The following is a 22,326-nucleotide window of genomic DNA, read 5'->3' on the forward strand; positions in this document are numbered from 1 at the left end:
CTATCCCACTATCCCTCCATCCCCACTATCCCTCCACCCCCACTATCCCTCCATCCCACTATCCCTCCGTCCCCACTATCTCCATCCCCACTATCCTCCATCCCCACTATCCCCCTCCACCCCACTATCCCTCCATCCCCACTATCCCTCCATCCCCACTATCCGGTCCCCACTATCCTCCGTCCCCACTATCCCTCCATCCCCACTCCACCCCACTATCCCTCCATCCCCACTATCCCTCCATCCCTCCATCCCCACTATCCCTCCATCCCCACTATCCCTCCTATCCCCACTATCCCTCCATCCCTATCCCTATCCCCCTATCCCTCCATCCCCACCTCCATCCCCACTATCCCTCCATCCCCCCACTATCCCTCCCACTATCCCTCCATCCCCACTATCCCTCTGTCCCCACTATCCCTCCCCCACTATCCTCCATCCCCACTATCCTCCATCCACTATCCTCCATCCTATCCCTCCACCCCCACTATCCCTCCATCCCCACTATCCCTCCGTCCCCACTATCCCCCCACTATCCTCCATCCCCACTATCCCTTCATCCCTATCCCTCCATCCCCACTATCCCTCCATCCCACTATCCCTCCATCCCCACTATCCCTCCTCCCCACTATCCCTCCATCCCCACTATCCCTCCATCCCCACTATCCGTCCCCACTATCCCTCCGTCCCACTATCCCTCCATCCACTATCCCTCCATCCCCACTATCCTCCATCCCCACTATCCCTCCATCCCCACTATCCCTCAAGTCCCCACTATCCCTCCGTCCCCACTATCCCCACTATCCCTCCATCCCCACTATCCCTCCATCCCCACTATCCCTCCATCCCCACTATCCCTCCGTCCCCACTATCCCTCCGTCCCCACTATCCCTCCGGTCCCCACTATCCCTCCGTCCCCACTATCCCTCCGTCCCCACTATCCTCCGTCCCCACTATCCCTCAGGTCCCCACTATCCCTCCTCCGGTCCTATCCTCCGTCCCCACTATCCCTCCATCCCCACTATCCCTCCATCCCCACTATCCCTCCATCCCCACTATCCCTCCATCCCCACTATCCCTCCATCCCCACTATCCCTCCGTCCCACTATCCCTCCGTCCCCACTATCCCTCCACCCCACTATCCCTCCATCCCCACTATCCCTTCATCCCACTATTCCTCCATCCCACTATCCCTCCATCCCCACTATCCCTCCATCCCCACTATCCCTCCACCCCCACTATTCCCTCCATCCCCACTATCCCTCCATCCCCACTATCCCTCCATCCCCACTATCCTCCATCCCCACTATCCTCCGTCCCCACTATCCTCCATCCCCACTATCCCTCACCACCCCACTATCCCTCCATCCCCACTATCCCTCCATCCCCACTATCCTCCATCCCCACTATCCCTTCATCCCCACTATCCCTCCATCCCCACTATCCCTCCATCCCCACTATCCCTCCATCCCCACTATCCCTCCATCCCCACTATCCCTCCACCACCCTAAGACAACATCAACACTAAGCTATATTTATTACCATAGTCTTTCTTTTTATTTTTGTGCACAAAGTCAACTTGCTACATGAAGGAGGAGTCACTATATTATATCTCTCAGTCGGAGGAAGAACACTGAAGGTGTGTGTGTGTGTGGCGCGTGCCTGTGGCTACTATCGGCCTACTGAGCACCAAGGGATCAATATGCCACCAGAGAAAAGACAGACCTGGGTTCAAATATTATTTGAAATCTCTCAAATATTTTGAGCCCGTCTGGAGTGCCAGATGGTCGGGCAGGATTTGTACTTTTCAGACTATTGCATTGGTTCCGTTGTACCAAGCAGCTCAATGAAAGATTACAAATACTATTTGAACCCAGGTCTTAGCTCATTGCGATGGCTGGAATGGAAATAATGTAACGGTATAGATAAAACTTACTTTTACCCACCATAAAGCACCACAATCATAAGCTTGTTAGTAATACCAGCGCAAACTCACACACCACACACTCACAACACAAAGGTTTTGAGAGAACGTTCATCTTATGTAACGATCACTCGTCTTACCTATTGCATATTTATTTGTTTTATATATTTATTCAATTTCTATACTGTAAGGTCAAGTTTCATGTTGAGAACACACACGTCTCTGCTGTGAAAACTTTCCTGGACCATCCATTCACCCGTGTATTTTTACGCATTGAGCCAAAGGAGCCAAAGACGTGTGTTCTAGAAGATTCCACTGCCATCCTGTGATATGATAGGTGTGATTCACATTTCCAAAATAACCCGTTTTGTATGTACAGCAGAGGAGGCTGGTGGGAGGAGCTACAGGAGGACGGGCTCATTGTAATGGCTGGAACGGTATCAAAGACATTGAAATCACATGTATCTCGTCCCAACAGCCTCCTCTGATGCACAGATGACCCCATTATGAGCTCCATCAGGCAGCTGGTCCCCATAATGGACCAGCCCATCCTCCCTCCATATCAATCAGCTCCCAACAGCCCAGCTCCCTGATGCAATGGATGACCCAGCTCCTGATCCCTCCCCTGATAATGGACCAGGGTCCCTCATAATGGACCAGGGATAATGGACCAGCTCCCTGATCCCCTCTGATAATGGCAGCTGGTCCCCCCCTGATAATGGACCAGCTCCCCCTGATAATGGACCAGCTCCCTGACCCCCTGATAATGGACCAGCTCTGATCCCCCCATGATAATGGACCAGCTCCCTGATCCCCCCCCTGATAATGGACCAGCTCCCTGATCCCCTCCCCCTGATAATGGACCAGCTCCCTGACCCCCCCCCCAATAGTCCCTCATAATGGACCAGCTCCCTGATCCCCCTGGACCAGCCCCTGATCCCCCCCTGATAATGGACCAGCCCCTGCCCCCCCCTCATAGTCCCTCATAATGGACCAGCTCCCCTGACCAGCTCCCCTGACCCCCTGATAATGGTCCCTCTGACCCCCTGATAATGGACCAGCTCCCTGACCCCCTGATAATGGACCAGCTCCCCCCCCTGATAATGGACCAGCTCCCTGATCCCCCCTGATAATGGACCAGCTCCCTGACCCCCCTGATAATGGACCAGCTCCCTGACCCCCTGATAATGGACCAGCTCCCTGACCCCCCTGATAATGGACCAGCTCCCTGACCCCCTGATAATGGACCAGCTCCCTGACCCCCTGATAATGGACCAGCTCCCTGACCCCCTGATAATGGACCCCCTGATAATGGACCAGCTCCCTGACCCCCCCTGATAATGGACCAGCTCCCTGACCCCCTGATAATGGACCAGCTCCCTGATCCCCCCTGATAATGGACCAGCTCCCTGGCCCCCCTGATAATGGACCCCCCTGATAATGGACCAGCTCCCTGACCCCCTGATAATGGCCCAGCTCCCTGACCCCCCTGATAATGGACCAGCTCCCTGACCCCCTGATAATGGACCAGCTCCCTGACCCCCTGATAATGGACCAGCTCCCTGACCCCCTGATAATGGACCAGCTCCCTGACCCCCTGATAATGGACCAGCTCCCTGACCCCCCTGATAATGGACCAGCTCCCTGACCCCCTGATAATGGACCAGCTCCCTGACCCCCCTGATAATGGACCAGCTCCCTGACCCCCTGATAATGGACCAGCTCCCTGACCCCCTGATAATGGACCAGCTCCCTGACCCCCTGATAATGGACCAGCCCCTGACCCCCCTGATAATGGACCAGCTCCCTGACCCCCCTGATAATGGACCAGCTCCCTGACCCCCTGATAATGGACCAGCTCCCTGACCCCCTGATAATGGACCAGCTCCCTGACCCCCCTGATAATGGACCAGCTCCCTGACCCCCCTGATAATGGACCAGCTCCCTGACCCCCCTGATAATGGACCAGCTCCCTGACCCCCTGATAATGGACCAGCTCCCTGACCAGCCCCTGATAATGGACCAGCTCCTGACCCCCCTGATAATGGACCAGCTCCCTGACCCCCTGATAATGGACCAGCTCCCTGACCCCCCTGATAATGGACCAGCTCCCTGACCCCCCTGATAATGGACCAGCTCCCTGACCCCTGATAATGGACCAGCTCCCTGACCCCCTGATAATGGACCAGCTCCCTGACCCCCCTGATAATGGACCAGCTCCCTGACCCCCTGATAATGGACCAGCTCCCTGACAATGGACCAGCTCCCTGACCCCCTGATAATGGACCAGCTCCCTGACCCCCCCCTGATAATGGACCAGCTCCTGACCCCCCTGATAATTCTGATAATGCTTCCCTTCTTAAACCTGTTTAATGTGTAAGGCCGGGCGTCTTTAGAGTTGAAAGGAGCACTTGACCCCAAAGCCTAAAATATATTTGCACTTTAAGGTCCTTTGCATTTCAAACAAAACAATAATCTTTCTCATGGAAAATGTAAAAGGGGATTAATTCGTTTTTATATTCTTTCCAATACAGGACTGCTAAACCACCCACTCACCTTTCTGTAAGAAAATGACTTTCCATTTTCCAAACCTCTTAAATTCACACATAATATACTATAGTAGTTGTCACGAACAGACATGTGGACTGTATCACTGTCATTCGCGTGAAACTAAAATTGGACTTAACCTTGTCCGAACTGAAGCACTTTTCTCCTTGCAGATGTATGTGGTTCCTGTGGTTGTATTGTGTACTTAAAGAAGTCTCTGTAACTGTATACTTGTCCCTGTGCATTGGTGTCTGATTGGTCAAAACAGATCATGTGTTGCTTCTCCACCAATGATAGACCTGTGTGTTGCATGTGAAGGCACGGCCCCTATAAAGATAACTATGAACAGCCACAGTATAGAGGTCACAGGACCTGTTGGTTGTTAGGAGGCTGAGGTGATGACATTCAGAAAGGGTTTCTCCTATAGAAATAGATTAGACATCTGTCCCCCTGTTGACTGATGAACACTGTGAGACAAGTTGAATGGTACATCCCATTAAAGGATACTGCTTCTTATCTTTGTGCTCGGTCATCTGTGCAAACTTTGGATATAACGTCACACTGGTCGAAATAACCATTCATTTAACATGTAGAGATAGATGGCGGATATCCACCCGGGACGGAAACCCGGGTTACGCCGCCACCGTCTGGTCCATCGCAGTGGTAAAACACGGACTTGATGATCAAATGGTAAACGTTTATATATTGTAGGGACATTTCTTAAAAATACAACACACAAAACACTAGCTTCTAAAACAGCGAGGCTCAGTACTGGATAGATCACAAGGTAAAGTTCAGAAGGAAGTAAATGCATTGGACCAAAAGAGATCGGTGACCATTGACAGGCAATATATTTACATCAAAGCAGTGAGTCAGGAAGAACAAGGCCTCCCCAATACACAGAGAAAATGACACAACAGAATAATCAGTATAAAGGACTTTAGATATACAGGGGAGAGAGGGAGAGATATGAGAGGCGGAGGCAGGAAAGGGTAAGCGTAGTATATATTATCTCATAGCCATTGTGCGCGTTTGAGATGGCAGTCGGCGACTGCAGACTGGCTGACCTACAAATCACATTGGATCCTAAATTACTATGGATTATGATTTGTAGATCAATTGTAGTCAATCTCCAACGTTCCTTGTTGTATTCGGCAGGGAAGATGTGGCATTGAGCGATAACTATGTACAGGAGGCGGCAGGTTAGAGGTCAAGGCTCTAGGCTGAGTTGGCCCTCTTGTAGGCCACCATGCTGTTGACCTTGTGGATGGAGGTGGTGAAGGAACGCAGACGAACCTCCTCCGATTGGTCGATGATCTGGGGGCCCGACTCCTCCCATTTGTCGGGCACCTCTAGGTCCTTGTCGGTGTAAACGAGGAGGTCAAAGGCACCTGGGGAGAGGGGTCAAAATTCAGGGGTTATCAAGGCGCATTAGGAACATTTCTGTTAAGAAGAATATGTGCCGGTCAAACGTCCGACCAGATTTTAGACGATAAAATATAAATCCATTTAATGCAGTCCCTTTATGTGCCCATAAACACTGATGAAGAGGAATGAGCCTTCCAAGTGAACATTAGCTTCTTGCACATCTCCCTCCATCTGTCATTATCCTTAGTTTCAGTGTTTAGGTCAGAATATTTATTTTCCCACTTGTAGATGCCTCCATCCTTGGTACAGTAGCTAGTAAAACTAACTAGGTTGATTTGTTTTTATAAAATAAAAGGTAACTACTTGAGGAAGATTGCTTTATCTAAATAATCCTCCAGGGTGGACACATATGACATTTCTGGAAATGATCTTTTTAGGGAGATGAATCTAGCAACAACGTCATAAAATACCGGAAAACTTCCCGCCTGTAAACAACTGTCTGTCACGAACGCAATAGGCGGGAACACTTGCAGTCAGGTACAAATTGATAGAATGTTGCAGGTTGCTAAGTCAAGCTCCAGACAGACAGGCAGGGAGAGTAGAGAGCTTATTTCATTGAAAGACAACCTGAACCAACCTCTGCACGGCAAAACTGATTTATAAAATGTTTTTATTTTCATCGGGATATTTGCTTGGCAACAAAGCATCCAGAAATGTGCTTATTTGTTGGCTTTTATGTTTGTTTTTTTATTGGCCAAAAGCAGGCCCTTAACAGCCAATGGAAACACTGGTTCTCACACACACACACTACTCACAGGCAGTCTCCAGCAGGGGTAGGAAGGTGACAGTGGCGGTGATCTGTCTGATGACTGAGCGAATCTCATCCTGGATGGACTTGATGGACTTCTCCCTGGGAGCGCTGAGAGAAGAGACACACAAAGGCCGTCACATATTTGTGTTTGTGGTGGTCAGGTACCACTGCTGCTGAAGTATCCTACCGTACCTGATCTCCTTGGCACTCTTGTCACACTCAATGTCAAACTGCCACCGTTCCAGCACCTCACTAGTCTCCAGACATGTGATAACAAGGACTAGCTTCTGCACTGTGCAGTCAAACAGCCACTCTGCAACACAGAGATACAAGTCAGTCAAACAGCCACTCTGCAACACAGAGATACTCAGTCAAACAGCCACTCTGCAACACAGAGATACAAGTCAGTCAAACAGCCACTCTGCAACACAGAGATACAAGTCAGTCAAACAGCTACTCTGCAATTTACACACCAAACTACAGCAGAAACAGACATACTGGCATCTCTGAGGGAACGAAAACATTGATCAAAATTGAGAAAATCAACACAGTAAGTTGTGAAATATGACACCTCATTTGACCTTGTGAGAAATAACATAGGGTTAATAGCCCCACAAGTGACTGGAGCAAAGGTTAGATGTCCTGCTATAAAGTGTCTGTCAGTGTTGACCTCTGCCCCCCATTTATTAGAACGTTCTGCGCATGTGCGTTACATTCAACTGAGTTTATTTCATACTGCACCTTTGAGCTGTGTCACAACGTTGGTCAGGTAGTTCTTCAGCTTGGTGTCAGTGGTGAGTTGAAGGCTCATGTCATACTGGGCGACTCGGGAGAAGGTCTCCGGTGGGTAGAGTCCTCGCTGGTACAGGATACTGTTGATCCCGAATGCTGCAGGGACAGACATAACGTTAGGTGGTTAGCTAGTTAACTAGTAACAATATTGTTGTCTCAATAATGCATGAAGGGGCACAATTACACACGCATGGATATATTAGCATAGCAAACTCAGATGTAAGGACATACATATGACTTATCGTCATGGAAAATACGGATGCGATGGTTGTAACAACGTTAGATGGCTATAGCTTCCGCAGAGAAAACCATCGTCATGTTGCATGCCTTTCCTTTCTGATCAGGCGAAAATAAAGCAAAAGTCGGTGAAATACTTACAGAAAAACTCGGCCACAAGCTCAGCGCTGCCTTTCAGGGTAATGCCTTTCAGTGTGCTTGTCATCTTTGCACGTTTGAGTTATATCCTTTTGTTGTATTGTATTTTCTTCTCGGTCAGATTTATTTTTCTACCCGCCGCCAAGGTTTGAAATGTGCAGGTCGTTGAACTTCCGCGCATGCGTAACCCACCCAGCCGGTTTAATACCCCGCAGTGTTGCGTCTCTGACGCCAGAGGGCGGTGTTGTGCCAGACCTGGAGATTTACAATCTGCTGATCATTCTTAAGGATTCTATTATAAAAGTAGTCTCCAGACAGCATAGTATGTTACGATAAGTACAAGCTTTTCTAATCTTACATACTCAACCGTCCTACGCTTTCTAATATTGTTCAATCTCTATTACAACAGTGTTATCTACAGCAGGGATGGGTCACTGGCGGCCCCCCTTTTTGTAGGCCTGCAGACCAATTCAAAACGTACTGTCGAGAGTTAGAATAATAAAATACATTGGGGCAAATTCGAAATTTGTTTTTGCATCCGCAGTCACTCAATTAGCCCATGTCAGTAATATTTTTTTTTCAATTTGTAAGTTAGTCTAGTTAGACAGCTATCTAAACTTGTAGTAAGCATGGTGGAATTACCGACCAGGGTGGGGCCCATTGATCATCAGTTATCATATTAAAAACAGCAAACATTTGCCTCCACCCTATGGAAAAATGTGTAGAATTGCAGGAAATTAGCTGTTAAACTGCTAATGTTTTTCTCTGCCCAGTGGTCAAACTGTGTAGAATTACTGCAATCTTGTTTTAAAACAGCAACAGTTTCTCCAGGCCCAGTGGTCAAACTGTGTAGAATTACTGCAATCTTGTTTTAAAACAGCAACAGTTTCTCCAGGCACTGTGGCCAAATGTGCAGAATTGCAGCAATTTTTGAAATGTTATTTCGTATGGATTTGGGTACGCAGACCCATGCGGACCCTCACGATGAGTTCTGTTTTTTTTTTGTGGCTCCCTCCCACAAGTTGCCCAATCCCTGATCTACAAATATAGGCCCCCTGGGAAAAAGATATGACTTTCTTCTGAGGGATAATAATGCTGCTACAGTTATTTTTTAATCTGAAAGGATCCCTTTACCCTGTTCTCAGCTGCATGCTTTTGAACACCTTTTTCAGTTTAGTTTTTTAAACTTTAGATATTAGCTACAAGACACTGTCAAGTGAAAAACCATATGTGCAACAGTCATACATTTTTCCAGCGATAACTACATCATCTGCCAGATTTCACGACACTGTTGAGGAATAATGTCACACCTGCAAGTGGTGCCACTACTGCTGTTGTCTATGGAAAGCACTTGCTCTTTCCTGCCAACAGTACTGCAGGAAACCTATACAGGCTGTAAGCCTCACAGTGAAGGCACCTGTTGCACAGTATTCACACATTGGCCACAGGTCTTTCCTCTAGCTCTGGCTTGGTGTTCTCATTCATCATCCTTTTCAACTGTTATGGACTTTCTTTGAACGCCAATACAAGGGAATAGAGCACAAAAGCCTATCAACTGGTCCGGTCATTTGGTCACCAAAAGCACCTGGTCCTATACTAAGAAGTCTGCCATTTTGAAACTTTTCTCAACAGACCTGCAATGCAACAAAGTCCCTCTCACAGTTCTGTATTATTCTGGACGGTCTCTGCTTTAAATGAGCAAACATTGGAAACCTTTCCATTGACCATAACAAACCAAAGCGATCGGTGGTCGTCTCTCTGGGCTTTAACAACAGTATTGACCAAGTGGTGCTCAAGTTCCAATCCTAAACCACTGAATAACCAACCGAATGGCTGTCATGTTATCAGTCTAACTGTTCAATAGATTTCTCCAAGGACCTCAGCACCACTGTTGCATTTCACAGGAGAGACTGGTTGCTGACCCTCTCAAGAGTTCTACTATTTCACAAAAAAAAGTGTAAAGAGTTGCCCTTTGCGTCTCTCGTTTTTGGTGTCCGCAAGTCTTTGAAATGGTTTACGTGTGTTAAGTGAATGTTCCTATAGCGTATAGCCTACCACCAGGCATAAATTACTAACATTTGATCGTTGTAGAAATATCACTGCACACTCATGTTCTCACACGCAGAAACATAGCATTATAACAACATAATTCAAGTATAATTACTCACCTTTCACATGCAAACATTTATATGCAAATGTTCTCAAAGTAAGTATTATTAATTTAATACTACACTGAACAGAAATATAAATGTAAAATGTTGGTTCCATGTTGAGCTGAAATAAAAGATCCCAGAAATGTTTAATATGCACAAAAAGCTTATTTCTCTCAAATTTTGTGCACAAATTTGTTTACATTCCTGTTAGTGAGCATTTCTCATTTGCCAACATACAGTTGAAGTCGGAAGTTTAAATACACTTAGCTTGGAGTCATTAAAACTAGTTTGTCAACCACTCCACAAATTTCTTGTTAACAAACTATAGTTTTGACAAGCCAGTTAGGACATCTACTTTGTGCATGACACAAGTCATTTTTCCAACCATTGTTTACAGACAGATTATTTCACTTATAATTCACTGTTTCACAATTGCAGTGGGTCAGAAGTTTACATACACTAAGTTGACTGTACCTTTAAACAGCTTGGAAAATTCTAGAAAATGATGTCATGGCTTTAGAAGCTTCTGATAGGCTAATTGACATCATTTGAGCCAATTGGAGGCGTACCTGTGGATGTATTTCAAGGCCTACCTTCAAACTCAGTGCCTCTTTGCTTGACATCATGGAAAAATCAAAAGAAATCAGCCAAGACCTCAGAAAAAAAATGGAGACCTCCGTAAGACTGGTTCATCCTTGAGAGCAATTTCCAAACACATGAAGGTACCACGTTCATTTTTACAAACAATAAATAGTATGCAAGTATAAACACCATGGGACCACGCAGCCGCCATACCGCTCAGGAAGGATACGCATTCTGTCTCCTAGAGATGAATGTACTTTGGTGCGAAAAGTGAAAATCAATCCCAGAACAACAGCAAAGGACCTTGTGAAGATGCTGGAGGAAACAGTACAAAAGTATCTATATCCACAGTAAACCGAGTCCTATATCGACATAACCTGAAAGGCCGCTCAGGAAGGAAGAAGTCACTGCTCCAAAACCGCCATAAACAAGCCAGACTACGGTTTGCAACTGCACATGGGGACAAAGATCGTACTTTTTGGAGAAATGTCCTCTGGTCTGATGAAACAAAAATAGAACTGTTTTGGCCAAAATGACCATCATTATGTTTGGAGGAAAAAGGGGAAGGCTTGCAAGCCGAAGAACACCATCCCAACCGTGAAGCACGGGGGTGGCAGCATCATGTTGTGGGGGTACTTTGCTGCAGGAGGGACTGGTGCACTTCACAAAATAGATGGCATCATGAGGATTGACAATTATGTAGATATATTGAAGCAACATCTCAAGACATCAGTCAGGAAGTTAAAGCTTGGTCGCAAATGTGTCTTCCAAATGGACAATGATCCCAAGCATACTTCCAAAGTTGTGGCAAAATGGATTAAGGTCAACAAAGTCAAGGTATTGGAGTGGCCATAACAAAGCCCTGACCTCAATCCTATAGAAAATGTGTGGGCAGAACTGAAAAGGCGTGTGTGAGCAAGGAGGCCTACAAACATGACTCAGTTACACCAGCTCTGTCAGGAGGAATGGCCCAAAATTCACCCAACTTATTGTGGGAAGCTTGTGGAAGGCTACCCGAAACATTTGACCCAAGTTAAACAATTTAAAGGCTATGCTACCAAATACTAATTGTGTGTATGTAAACGTCTGACCCACTGTGAATGTGATGAAAGAAATACAAGCTGAAATAAATAATTCTCTCTACTATTATTCTGACATTTCACAATCTTAAAATAAAGTGGTGATCTAACTGACCTAAGACAGGGTATTTTTACTAGGATTACATGTCAGGAATTGTGAAAAACTGACTTTAAATGTATTTGGCTAAGGTGTATGTAAACTTGCGACTTCAGCTGTAATCCATCCACCTAAAACAGGTATCAAGAAGCTGGGGACAATAAAAAGACACTCTAAAATGTGCTACAGATGTCTCAAGGTTTGAGGGAGCGTGCAGTTGGCATGCTGACTACAGGTATGTCTACTAGAGCGGTTGCCAGATAATTAAACTTTCATTTCTCCATAAACTGCCTCAAACGTTGTTTTAGAGAATTTGACAGTATGTCCAACAGGCCTCCCAACTGCAAACCATGTATAATCACGCAAGCCCAGGACCTCCACATCCGGCTTCTTCACCTGCGGGAGACCAGAGACCCGGACAGCTGATGAAAGTGTGGGTTTGCACAACCAAATAATTTCTGCACAAACTGTCAGAAACCGTCTCAGGGAAGCACATCTCGTCATCCTGAGAGAAAAAAAATCCTCATCAGGGTCTTGGCCTGACTGCAGTTTGACGTCGTAACCGACTTCAGTGTGCAAATGCTCACCTTCGATGGCCAACTGTTAAATAGTTAAATAAAGGTTAAATAACATTTTATTTAAAAAAATGCATTTTATTGATTTGAATACATAGAAACACTGCCGAGATCCTGAGGCCCATTGTCGTGCCATTCATCCACCTCCATCACCTCATGTTTCAGCATGATAATGCACGGCCCCATGTCGCAAGGATCTGTACACAATTCCTGGAAGCTGAAAATGTCCCAGTTCTTCCATGACCTGCATACTCACCAGACATGTCCCCCATTGAGCATGTTTGGGATGCTCTGGATCGATGTCTACAACAGCTTGTTCCAATATCCGGCAGTTCGCACAGCCATTGTAGAGGACTGGGACAACATTCCACAGGCCACAATCAACAGCCTGATCTACTCTATGCAAACGAGTGACCAACAGTCATGTGAAATCCATAGATTAAGGCCTAATGAATTCATTTCAATTGATAGATATCCTTATATGAACTGGGAGTCAGTAAAATCTTTGAAATAGTTGCATGTTGTGTTTATATTTTTGTTTACTGTATATCAAGTTTCGCTGCTGAATATGTGTGTTAATGTGTGGTTACACCAAAAATCTGTCAATCAAAAAACATACAAATCCCAGCTACAAATGCTGTGTGAGGTGTTAGGTGCTGATTATATGCCGTCAAGTGTTTGTAGCAAATTCCAGAGATGGAGGGAGATGGAGGGAGTGAGAGACAGAGATGGAGGGAGATGGAGGGAGTGAGAGACAGAGATGGAGGGAGTGAGAGACAGAGATGGAGGGAGATGGAGGGAGAGGGAGAGACAGAGAGAGAGACAGAGAGAGAGGAGAGAGATGGAGGGAGTGAGAGACAGAGATGGAGGGAGAGAGGGAGAGATGGAGGGAGAGAGGGAGAGAGATGGAGGGAGTGAGAGACAGAGATGGATGGAGATGGAGGGAGAGATGGAGGGATGAGGGAGAGAGGGAGAGAGATGGAGGGAGTGAGAGACAGAGATGGAGGGAGATGGAGGGAGAGATGGAGAGATGGAGGAGAGAGATGGAGGGAGATGGAGGGAGAGAGATGGAGGGAGAGAGGGAGAGAGATGGAGGGAGTGAGAGACAGATGGAGGGAGATGGAGGGAGAGAGGGAGAGATGGAGGGAGTGAGGGAGAGAGATGGAGGGAGTGAGAGACAGAGATGGAGGGAGAGAGGGAGAGAGATGGAGGGAGTGAGAGACAGAGATGGAGGGAGATGGAGGGAGTGAGAGACAGAGATGGAGGGAGATGGAGGGAGTGAGAGACAGAGATGGAGGGAGTGAGAGACAGAGATGGAGGGAGATGGAGGGAGTGAGAGACAGAGATGGAGGGAGTGAGAGACAGAGATGGAGAGGGAGTGAGAGACAGAGATGGAGGGGAGAGACAGAGATGGAGGGAGATGGAGGGAGTGAGAGACAGAGATGGAGGGAGATGGAGGGAGTGAGAGAGGAGATGGAGGGAGATGGAGGGTGAGAGACAGAGATGGAGGGAGTGAGAGACAGAGATGGAGGGAGTGAGAGACAGAGATGGAGGAGATGGAGGGAGAGAGACAGAGATGGAGGGAGTGAGAGACAGAGATGGAGGGAGAGAGAGACAGAGATGGAGGGAGTGAGAGACAGAGATGGAGGGAGTGAGAGACAGAGATGGAGGGAGTGAGAGACAGAGATGGAGATGGAGGGAGTGAGAGACAGAGATGGAGGGAGTGAGAGACAGATGGAGGGAGTGAGAGACAGAGATGGAGGGAGAGAGAGGGAGTGAGAGACAGAGATGGAGGGAGTGAGAGACAGAGATGGAGGGAGATGGAGGGAGTGAGAGACAGAGATGAGGGAGTGAGAGACAGAGATGGAGGGAGTGAGAGACAGAGATGGAGGGAGTGAGAGACAGAGATGGAGGGAGATGGAGGGAGTGAGAGACAGAGATGGAGGGAGATGGAGGGTGAGAGACAGAGATGGAGGGAGATGGAGGGAGTGAGAGACAGAGATGGAGGGAGAGAGACAGAGATGGAGGGAGTGGAGAGACAGAGATGGAGGGAGATGAGAGACAGAGATGGAGGGATGAGAGACAGAGATGGAGGGAGAGAGAGACAGAGATGGAGGGAGTGAGAGACAGAGATGGAGGGAGTGAGAGACAGAGATGGAGGGAGTGAGAGACAGAGATGAAGGGAGATGGAGGGAGTGAGAGACAGAGATGGAGGGAGGAGAGACAGATGGAGGGAGTGAGAGACAGAGATGGAGGGAGAGAGAGACTGAGATGGAGGGAGTGAGAGACAGAGATGGAGGGAGATGGAGGGAGTGAGAGACAGAGATGGAGGGATATGGAGGGAGGGAGACAGAGATGGAGGGAGATGGAGGGAGTGAGAGACAGAGATGGAGGGAGATGGAGGGAGTGAGAGACATAGATGGAGGGAGTGAGAGACAGAGATGGAGGGAGATGGAGGGAGTGAGAGACAGAGATGGAGGGATATGGAGGGATGAGAGACAGAGATGGAGGGAGATGGAGGGAGGAGAGACAGAGATGGAGGGAGATGGAGGGAGTGAGAGACATAGATGGAGGGATGAGAGACAGAGATGGAGGGAGATGGAGGGAGTGAGAGAGACAGAGATGGAGGGAGATGGTGAGAGACAGAGATGGAGGAATATGGAGGGAGGGAGAGAGACAGAGATGGAGGGAGATGGAGGGAGTGAGAGACAGAGATGGAGGAGATGGAGGGAGTGAGAGACATAGATGGAGGGAGTGAGAGAGAGAGGGAGTGAGAGACAGAGATGGAGGGATGAGAGACAGAGATGGAGGGAGTGAGAGACAGAGATGGAGGGAGATGGAGGGAGTGAGAGACAGAGATGGAGGGAGATGGAGGGAGGAGAGACAGAGATGGAGGGAGAGAGAGACAGAGATGGAGGGAGAGAGAGACAGAGATGGAGGGAGAGAGAGACAGAGATGGAGGAGTGAGAGACAGAGATGGAGGGAGAGAGAGACAGAGATGAGGAGTGAGAGACAGAGCTGGAGGGAGAGAGAGAGATGGAGGGAGTGAGAGACAGATGGAGGGAGTGAGAGACAGAGATGGAGGGAGTGAGAGACAGAGATGGAGGGAGTGAGAGACAGAGATGGAGGGAGAGAGACAGAGATGGAGGGAGTGAGAGACAGAGATGGAGGGAGTGAGAGACAGAGAGGAGGGAGAGAGACAGAGAGAGAGAGAGAGAGACAGAGAGAGACAGAGAGATGTAGGGAGAGAGACAGAGATGGAGGGAGTGAGAGACAGAGAGAGATGGAGGGAGTGAGAGAGATGGAGGGAGAGAGATGGAGGGTGTGAGAGACAGAGATGGAGGAGTGAGAGACACAGAGAGAGAGAGACAGAGAGAGAGAGAGAGAGAGAGAGATGGAGGGAGAGAGAGAGAGAGAGAGAGAGAGAGAGAGATGGAGGGAGTGAGAGAGATGGAGGGAGAGAGGGAGAGAGAGATGGAGGGAGTGAGAGAGATGGAGGGAGAGAGAGAGAGAGAGAGATGGAGGGAGAGAGGGAGAGAGAGATGGAGGGAGAGAGAGAGAGCGATGGAGGGAGAGAGGGAGAGAGAGATGGAGGGAGAGAGAGAGAGATGGAGGAGAGAGAGACAGAGAGAGATGGAGGGAGATAGAGAGAGAGATGGAGGGAGAGAGGGAGAGAGAGGAGAGAGATGGAGGGAGAGAGAGACAGAGAGACACACTGGGGTAGAGAGAGACAGAGAGAGAGATGGAGGGAGAGAGAGATCCTGGAGAGAGATGGAGGGAGAGAGAGAGAGAGATAGATGGAGGGAGAGAGGGAGAGATGGAGGGAGAGAGGAGAGAGATGGATGAGACAGAGATGGAGGGAGTGAGAGACAGAGAGAGAGAGAGAGAGAGAGATGAGAGAGATGGAGAGAGAGAGAGATGGAGGGAGTGAGAGACAGAGATGGATTTTTGAGAGACAGAGAGAGAGAGAGATGGAGGGAGTGAGAGAGATGTCTCTGAGAGATGGAGGGAGGAGAGACAGAGATGGTTGAGTGAGAGACAGAGAGAGGAGAGATGGAGGGATGGAGAGATGGCGGGAGAGAGGGGAGAGAGATGGAGGGAGGAGAGACAGAGATGGAGGAGTGAGAGACAGAGAGAGAGAGAGACAGAGAGAGAGAGAGAGAGAGATGGATGAGAGACAGAGATGGGTGAGAGACAGAGAGAGAGAGAGATGGAATCTGAGAGAGATGGATGGAGAGACAGAGAGAGATGGAGGGACTGGAGAGAGATGGGAGGGAGGGAGAGAGAGAGAGAGATGGAGGGAGAGAGGGAGAGAGAGATGAGGAGAGAGACGATGGAGGGAGAGAGGGAGAGAGAGATTATAGATGTCTTGAGAGACAGCTCAGAGATCAGAGAGATGGAGGAGAGAGAGATCATGGAGGGAGGGAGGAGAGAGAGAGATGGACAGAGAGAGATGGAGGGAGAGAGGGAGAGAGAGGAGAGAGATGGAGGGAGAGAGAGACAGAGAGACACACTGGGGTACTAGAGAGAGACAGAGAGAGATGGAGGGAGAGAGAGATGGAGGGAGAGAGATGGAGGAGAGAGAGAGAGAGAGATACTGGAGGGAGAGAGGGAGAGATGGAGGGAGAGAGGGGAGAGATGGAGGGACTGAGAGACAGAGATGGAGGGAGTGAGAGACAGAGAGAGAGAGAGAGAGAGAGATGGAGGGAGTGAGAGACAGAGAGAGAGAGAGAGAGAGATGGAGGGAGGAGAGATGGAGGGAGAGAGGGAGGAGAGATGGAGAGAGATGGAGGGAGAGAGAGAGAGAGAGAGATGGAGGGGAGAGGGAGAGAGAGATGGAGGGAGAGAGAGAGAGCGATGGAGGGAGAGAGGGAGAGAGAGACAGAGAGAGAGATGGAGGGAGAGAGAGACAGAGAGAGATGGAGGGAGAGAGAGAGAGAGATGGATGGAGAGAGGAGAGAGAGTGAGAGATGGAGGGAAGAGAGACAGAGAGACACATCTAGTGAGAGAGACAGAGAGAGATGGAGGGAGAGAGAGATGGAGGGAGAGATGGAGGGAGAGAGAGAGAGAGATAGATGGAGGAGAGAGGGAGAGATGGAGGGAGAGAGGGAGAGAGATGGAGGGAGTGAGAGACAGAGATGGCTTCCTTTGTGAGAGACAGAAGAGAGAGAGAGAGAGAGATGGAGGGAGTGAGAGAGATGGAGAGAGAGGAGATGGAGGGAGGAGAGACAGAGATCTCGCTCTCTCTCTCTGAGAGACAGAGAGAGAGAGAGATGGAGGGTCTCTGAGAGAGATGGAGAGAGAGAGAGATGGAGGGAGTGAGAGACAGAGATGGAGCGAGTGAGAGACAGAGAGAGAGAGAGAGATGGAGGGATGGAGAGAGATCTCTCTCTCTCTCTGAGAGATGGAGGGAGGAGAGACAGAGATGGAGGAGGAGAGACAGAGAGAGAGAGAGAGACAGAGAGAGAGAGAGAGAGAGATGGAGGGAGGAGAGACAGAGATGGAGGGAGTGAGAGACAGGAGAGAGAGATGTTTTTCTCTCTTGAGAGAGATTTGGAGGGAGAGAGGGAGAGAGAGATGGAGGGAGTGAGAGATGGAGGGGAGGAGAGAGAGAGAGAGATGGAGGAGAGAGGGAGAGAGAGATGGAGGGAGAGAGAGAGAGCGATGGAGGGAGAGAGGGAGAGAGAGATGGAGGGAGAGAGGAGAGATGGAGGGAGAGAGACAGAGAGAGATGGAGAGAGAGATGGAGGGAGAGAGAGAGATGGAGGGAGGGAGAGAGAGAGAGAGATGGAGGGAGAGAGAGAGAGATGGAGGGAGAGAGGGGAGAGAGATGGGAGAGAGAGAGAGATGGAGGGAGGAGAGACAGAGAGAGATGGAGAGAGAGAGAGAGAGAGATGGAGGGAGAGAGGGAGAGAGAGGAGAGAGATGGAGGGAGAGAGAGACAGAGAGACACACTGGGGTAGAGAGAGAGACAGAGAGAGATGGAGGGAGAGAGAGATGGAGAGAGAGATGGAGGGAGAGAGAGAGAGAGATAGATGGAGGGAGAGAGGGAGAGATGGAGGGAGAGAGGGAGAGAGATGGAGGGAGTGAGAGACAGAGATGGAGGGAGAGAGACAGAGAGAGAGAGAGAGAGAGAGATGGAGGGAGGAGAGAGAGATGGAGAGAGAGATGGAGGGAGGAGAGACAGAGATGGAGGGAGTGAGAGACAGAGAGAGAGAGAGATGGAGGGAGTGAGAGAGATGGAGGGAGAGAGAGATGGAGGGTGAGAGAGATGGCGGAGAGAGGGAGAGGAGAGATGGAGGGAGTGAGAGACAGAGATGGAGGGAGAGAGACAGAGAGAGAGAGAGACAGAGAGAGAGAGAGAGAGAGATGGAGGGAGTGAGAGACAGAGATGGAGGGAGTGAGAGACAGAGAGAGAGAGATGGAGGGAGTGAGAGAGATGGAGGGAGAGAGGGAGAGAGGGGAGAGAGAGATGGAGGGAGTGAGAGAGATGGAGGGAGAGAGAGAGAGAGAGAGATGGAGGGAGAGAGGGGAGAGAGATGGAGGGAGAGAGAGAGAGCGATGGAGGGAGAGAGGGAGAGAGAGATGGAGGGAGAGAGAGAGAGATGGAGGGAGAGAGACAGAGAGATGGAGAGAGATGGATGGAGGAGAGAGAGAGAGATGGAGAGAGGGAGAGAGAGGAGAGAGGAGAGAGATGGAGGGAGAGAGAGAGAGAGATGGAGGGAGAGAGAGATGGAGGGAGAGAGATGGAGGAGAGAGAGGAGAGATGGAGGGAGAGAGGGAGAGATGGAGGGAGAGAGGGAGAGAGATGGAGGGAGAGAGAGAGAGATGGAGGGAGAGAGGGAGAGAGAGATGGAGGGAGAGAGAGAGAGCGATGGAGGGAGAGAGGGAGAGAGAGATGGAGGGAGAGAGAGAGATGGAGGGAGAGAGAGACAGAGAGAGATGGAGGGAGAGAGAGAGAGAGATGGAGGAGAGAGGGAGAGAGAGTGAGAGAGATGGAGGGAGAGAGAGACAGAGAGACACACTGGGGTAGAGAGAGAGACAGAGAGAGATGGAGGGAGAGAGAGATGGAGGGAGAGAGATGGAGGGAGAGAGAGAGAGAGATAGATGGAGGGAGAGAGGGAGAGATGGAGGGAGAGAGATGGAGGGAGTGAGAGACAGAGATGGAGGGAGTGAGAGACAGAGAGAGAGAGAGAGAGAGAGATGGAGGGAGTGAGAGAGATGGGAGAGAGAGAGAGATGGAGGGAGTGAGAGACAGAGATGGAGGGAGTGAGAGACAGAGAGAGAGAGAGATGGAGGGAGTGAGAGAGATGGAGAGAGAGAGAGATGGAGGGAGTGAGAGACAGAGATGGAGCGAGTGAGAGACAGAGAGAGAGAGAGATGGAGGGAGTGAGAGAGATGGCGGGAGAGAGGGAGAGAGATGGAGGGAGTGAGAGACAGAGATGGAGGGAGGAGAGACAGAGAGAGAGAGAGAGACAGAGAGAGAGAGAGAGAGAGAGAGAGATGGAGGGAGTGAGAGACAGAGATGGAGGAGTGAGAGACAGAGAGAGAGAGATGGAGGGAGGAGAGAGATGGAGGGAGAGAGGGAGAGAGAGAGATGGAGGGAGTGAGAGAGATGGAGGGAGGGAGAGAGAGAGAGAGATGGAGGGAGAGAGGGAGAGAGAGATGGAGGGGAGAGAGAGAGCGATGGAGGGAGAGAGGGAGAGAGAGATGGAGGGAGAGAGAGAGATGGAGGGAGAGAGACAGAGAGAGATGGAGGGAGAGAGAGAGAGAGATGGAGGGAGAGAGGGAGAGAGAGAGAGAGATGGAGGGAGAGAGAGAGAGAGATGGAGGGAGAGAGAGATGGAGGGAGAGAGATGGAGGGAGAGAGAGAGAGATAGATGGAGGGAGTGAGAGAGATGGAGGGAGAGAGGAGAGAGAGAGAGATGGAGGGAGGAGAGACAGAGATGGAGGGAGTGAGAGACAGAGAGAGAGAGAGATGGAGGGAGTGAGAGAGATGGAGAGAGAGAGAGATCCTGAGAGACAGAGATGGAGGGATGAGAGACAGAGAGAGAGAGAGAGAGATGGAGGGAGTGAGAGAGATGGCGGGAGAGAGGGAGAGATGGAGGGAGAGAGGGAGAGAGATGGAGGGAGTGAGAGACAGAGATGGAGGGAGTGAGAGACAGAGAGAGAGAGAGAGAGAGATGGAGGGATGAGAGAGATGGAGGGAGAGAGGGAGAGATGGAGGGAGAGAGGGAGAGAGATGGAACCTGAGAGACAGAGATGGAGGGAGTGAGAGACAGAGAGAGAGAGAGAGAGAGAGAGAGATGGAGGGAGTGAGAGAGATGGAGGGAGAGAGGGAGAGAGATGGAGAGAGAGAGAGATGGAGGGAGTGAGAGACAGAGATGGAGGGAGTGAGAGACAGAGAGAGAGAGAGATGGAGGGAGAGAGAGATGGAGGGAGAGAGGGAGAGAGAGAGATGGAGGGAGAGAGAGAGAGCGATGGAGGGAGAGAGGGAGAGAGAGATGGAGGGAGAGAGAGAGAGATGGAGGAGAGAGAGACAGAGAGAGAGATGGAGGGAGAGAGAGAGAGATGGAGGGAGAGAGGGAGAGAGAGTGAGAGAGAGATGGAGGGAGAGAGAGAGAGAGATGGAGGGGAGAGAGAGATGGAGGGAGAGAGAGAGATGGAGGGAGGGAGAGAGAGGGCAGAGAGACCCAGTGGGGGGAGAGAGAGAGACAGAGAGAGATGGAGGGAGAGAGAGATGGAGGGAGAGATGGAGGGAGAGAGAGAGAGAGAGATGGAGGGAGAGAGAGAGAGATGGAGGGAGAGAGGGAGAGAGAGAGAGAGAGAGAGATGGAGGGAGAGAGAGACAGAGAGATGGAGAGAGAGAGAGAGATGGAGGGAGAGAGAGAGATGGAGAGAGAGAGATGGAGGGAGAGAGAGACAGAGAGAGACCCACTGGGGGGAGAGAGAGACAGAGAGAGATGGAGGGAGAGAGAGATGGAGGGAGAGAGAGAGAGAGAGATGGAGGGAGAGAGAGAGAGATGAGAGAGAGATGGAGGGAGAGAGAGAGAGATGGAGAGAGAGAGAGAGAGAGAGAGAGATGGAGGGAGAGAGAGATGGAGGGAGAGAGAGAGAGGGAGAGAGAGAGAGAGATGGAGGGAGAGAGAGATGGAGGGAGAGAGAGAGAGAGATGGAGGAGAGAGAGAGATGGAGGGAGGGAGAGAGAGATGGAGGGAGAGAGAGACAGAGAGAGACCCACTGGGGGGGAGAGAGAGAGAGAGAGAGAGAGATGCCTCTTCTGAGAGACAGAGAGATGGAGGGAGTGAGAGACATAGAGAGCCCACTGGGGAGAGAGAGAGAGAGAAAAATGGAAGGAGTGAGAGAGAGATGGAGGGAGGAGAGACAGAGAGATGGAGGGAGTGAGAGACAGAGAGATGGAGGGAGAGAGAGACAGAGAGAGAGATGGAGGGAGAGAGAGAGAGAGAGATGGAGGGAGAGAGAGTGAGAGAGAGAGAGAGATGGAGAGAGAGAGAGAGATGGAGGGAGAGAGAGAGATGGAGGGAGAGATAGAGATGGAGGGAGCGAGAGAGAGAAGGAGGGAGAGAGAGACAGAGAGACCCACTGGGGGAGAGAGAGAGACAGAGAGAGATGGAGGAGAGAGAGAGAGAGAGAGATGGAGGGAGAGAGAGAGAGATGGAGGGAGAGAGAGAGAGAGAGATGGAGGGAGAGAGAGACAGAGAGGGAGATGGAGGGAGAGAGAGACAGAGAGATGGAGAGAGAGAGAGACATGGAGGGAGAGAGAGAGATGGAGAGAGATGGAGAGAGAGAGAGAGATGGAGGGAGAGAGAGACAGAGAGAGACCCACTGGGGGAGAGAGAGACAGAGAGAGATGGAGGGAGAGAGAGAGATGGAGGGAGAGAGAGAGAGAGAGAGAGATGGAGGGGAGAGAGAGAGAGATGGAGGGAGAGAGAGAGAGAGATGGAGGGAGAGAGAGAGATGGGGTGAGAGAGAGAGAGAGAGATGGAGGGAGACAGAGAGAGA

General features: G+C 49.9%; 1 protein-coding gene across 1 annotated transcript; it reads right to left on the minus strand.

Moving 5' to 3' along the window:
* Window positions 1–5,154: 5,154 nt before the first annotated feature.
* On the minus strand, window positions 5,155–7,999 carry LOC112214816 (mitotic spindle assembly checkpoint protein MAD2A). Its single transcript, XM_024373848.2, has 5 exons — window positions 7,821–7,999; window positions 7,392–7,538; window positions 6,843–6,963; window positions 6,655–6,758; window positions 5,155–5,862 (listed from the first exon to the last, which is right to left on the minus strand). The coding sequence occupies exons 1-5, from the start codon at window positions 7,882–7,884 to the stop codon at window positions 5,690–5,692; spliced, it is 609 nt and encodes a 202-aa protein (XP_024229616.1). The 5' UTR covers window positions 7,885–7,999; the 3' UTR covers window positions 5,155–5,689.
* Window positions 8,000–22,326: the final 14,327 nt, after the last annotated feature.

This window comes from Oncorhynchus tshawytscha, unplaced genomic scaffold, assembly GCF_018296145.1.
Source record: "Oncorhynchus tshawytscha isolate Ot180627B unplaced genomic scaffold, Otsh_v2.0 Un_contig_9797_pilon_pilon, whole genome shotgun sequence".
Taxonomy (NCBI): Eukaryota; Metazoa; Chordata; class Actinopteri; order Salmoniformes; family Salmonidae; genus Oncorhynchus; species Oncorhynchus tshawytscha.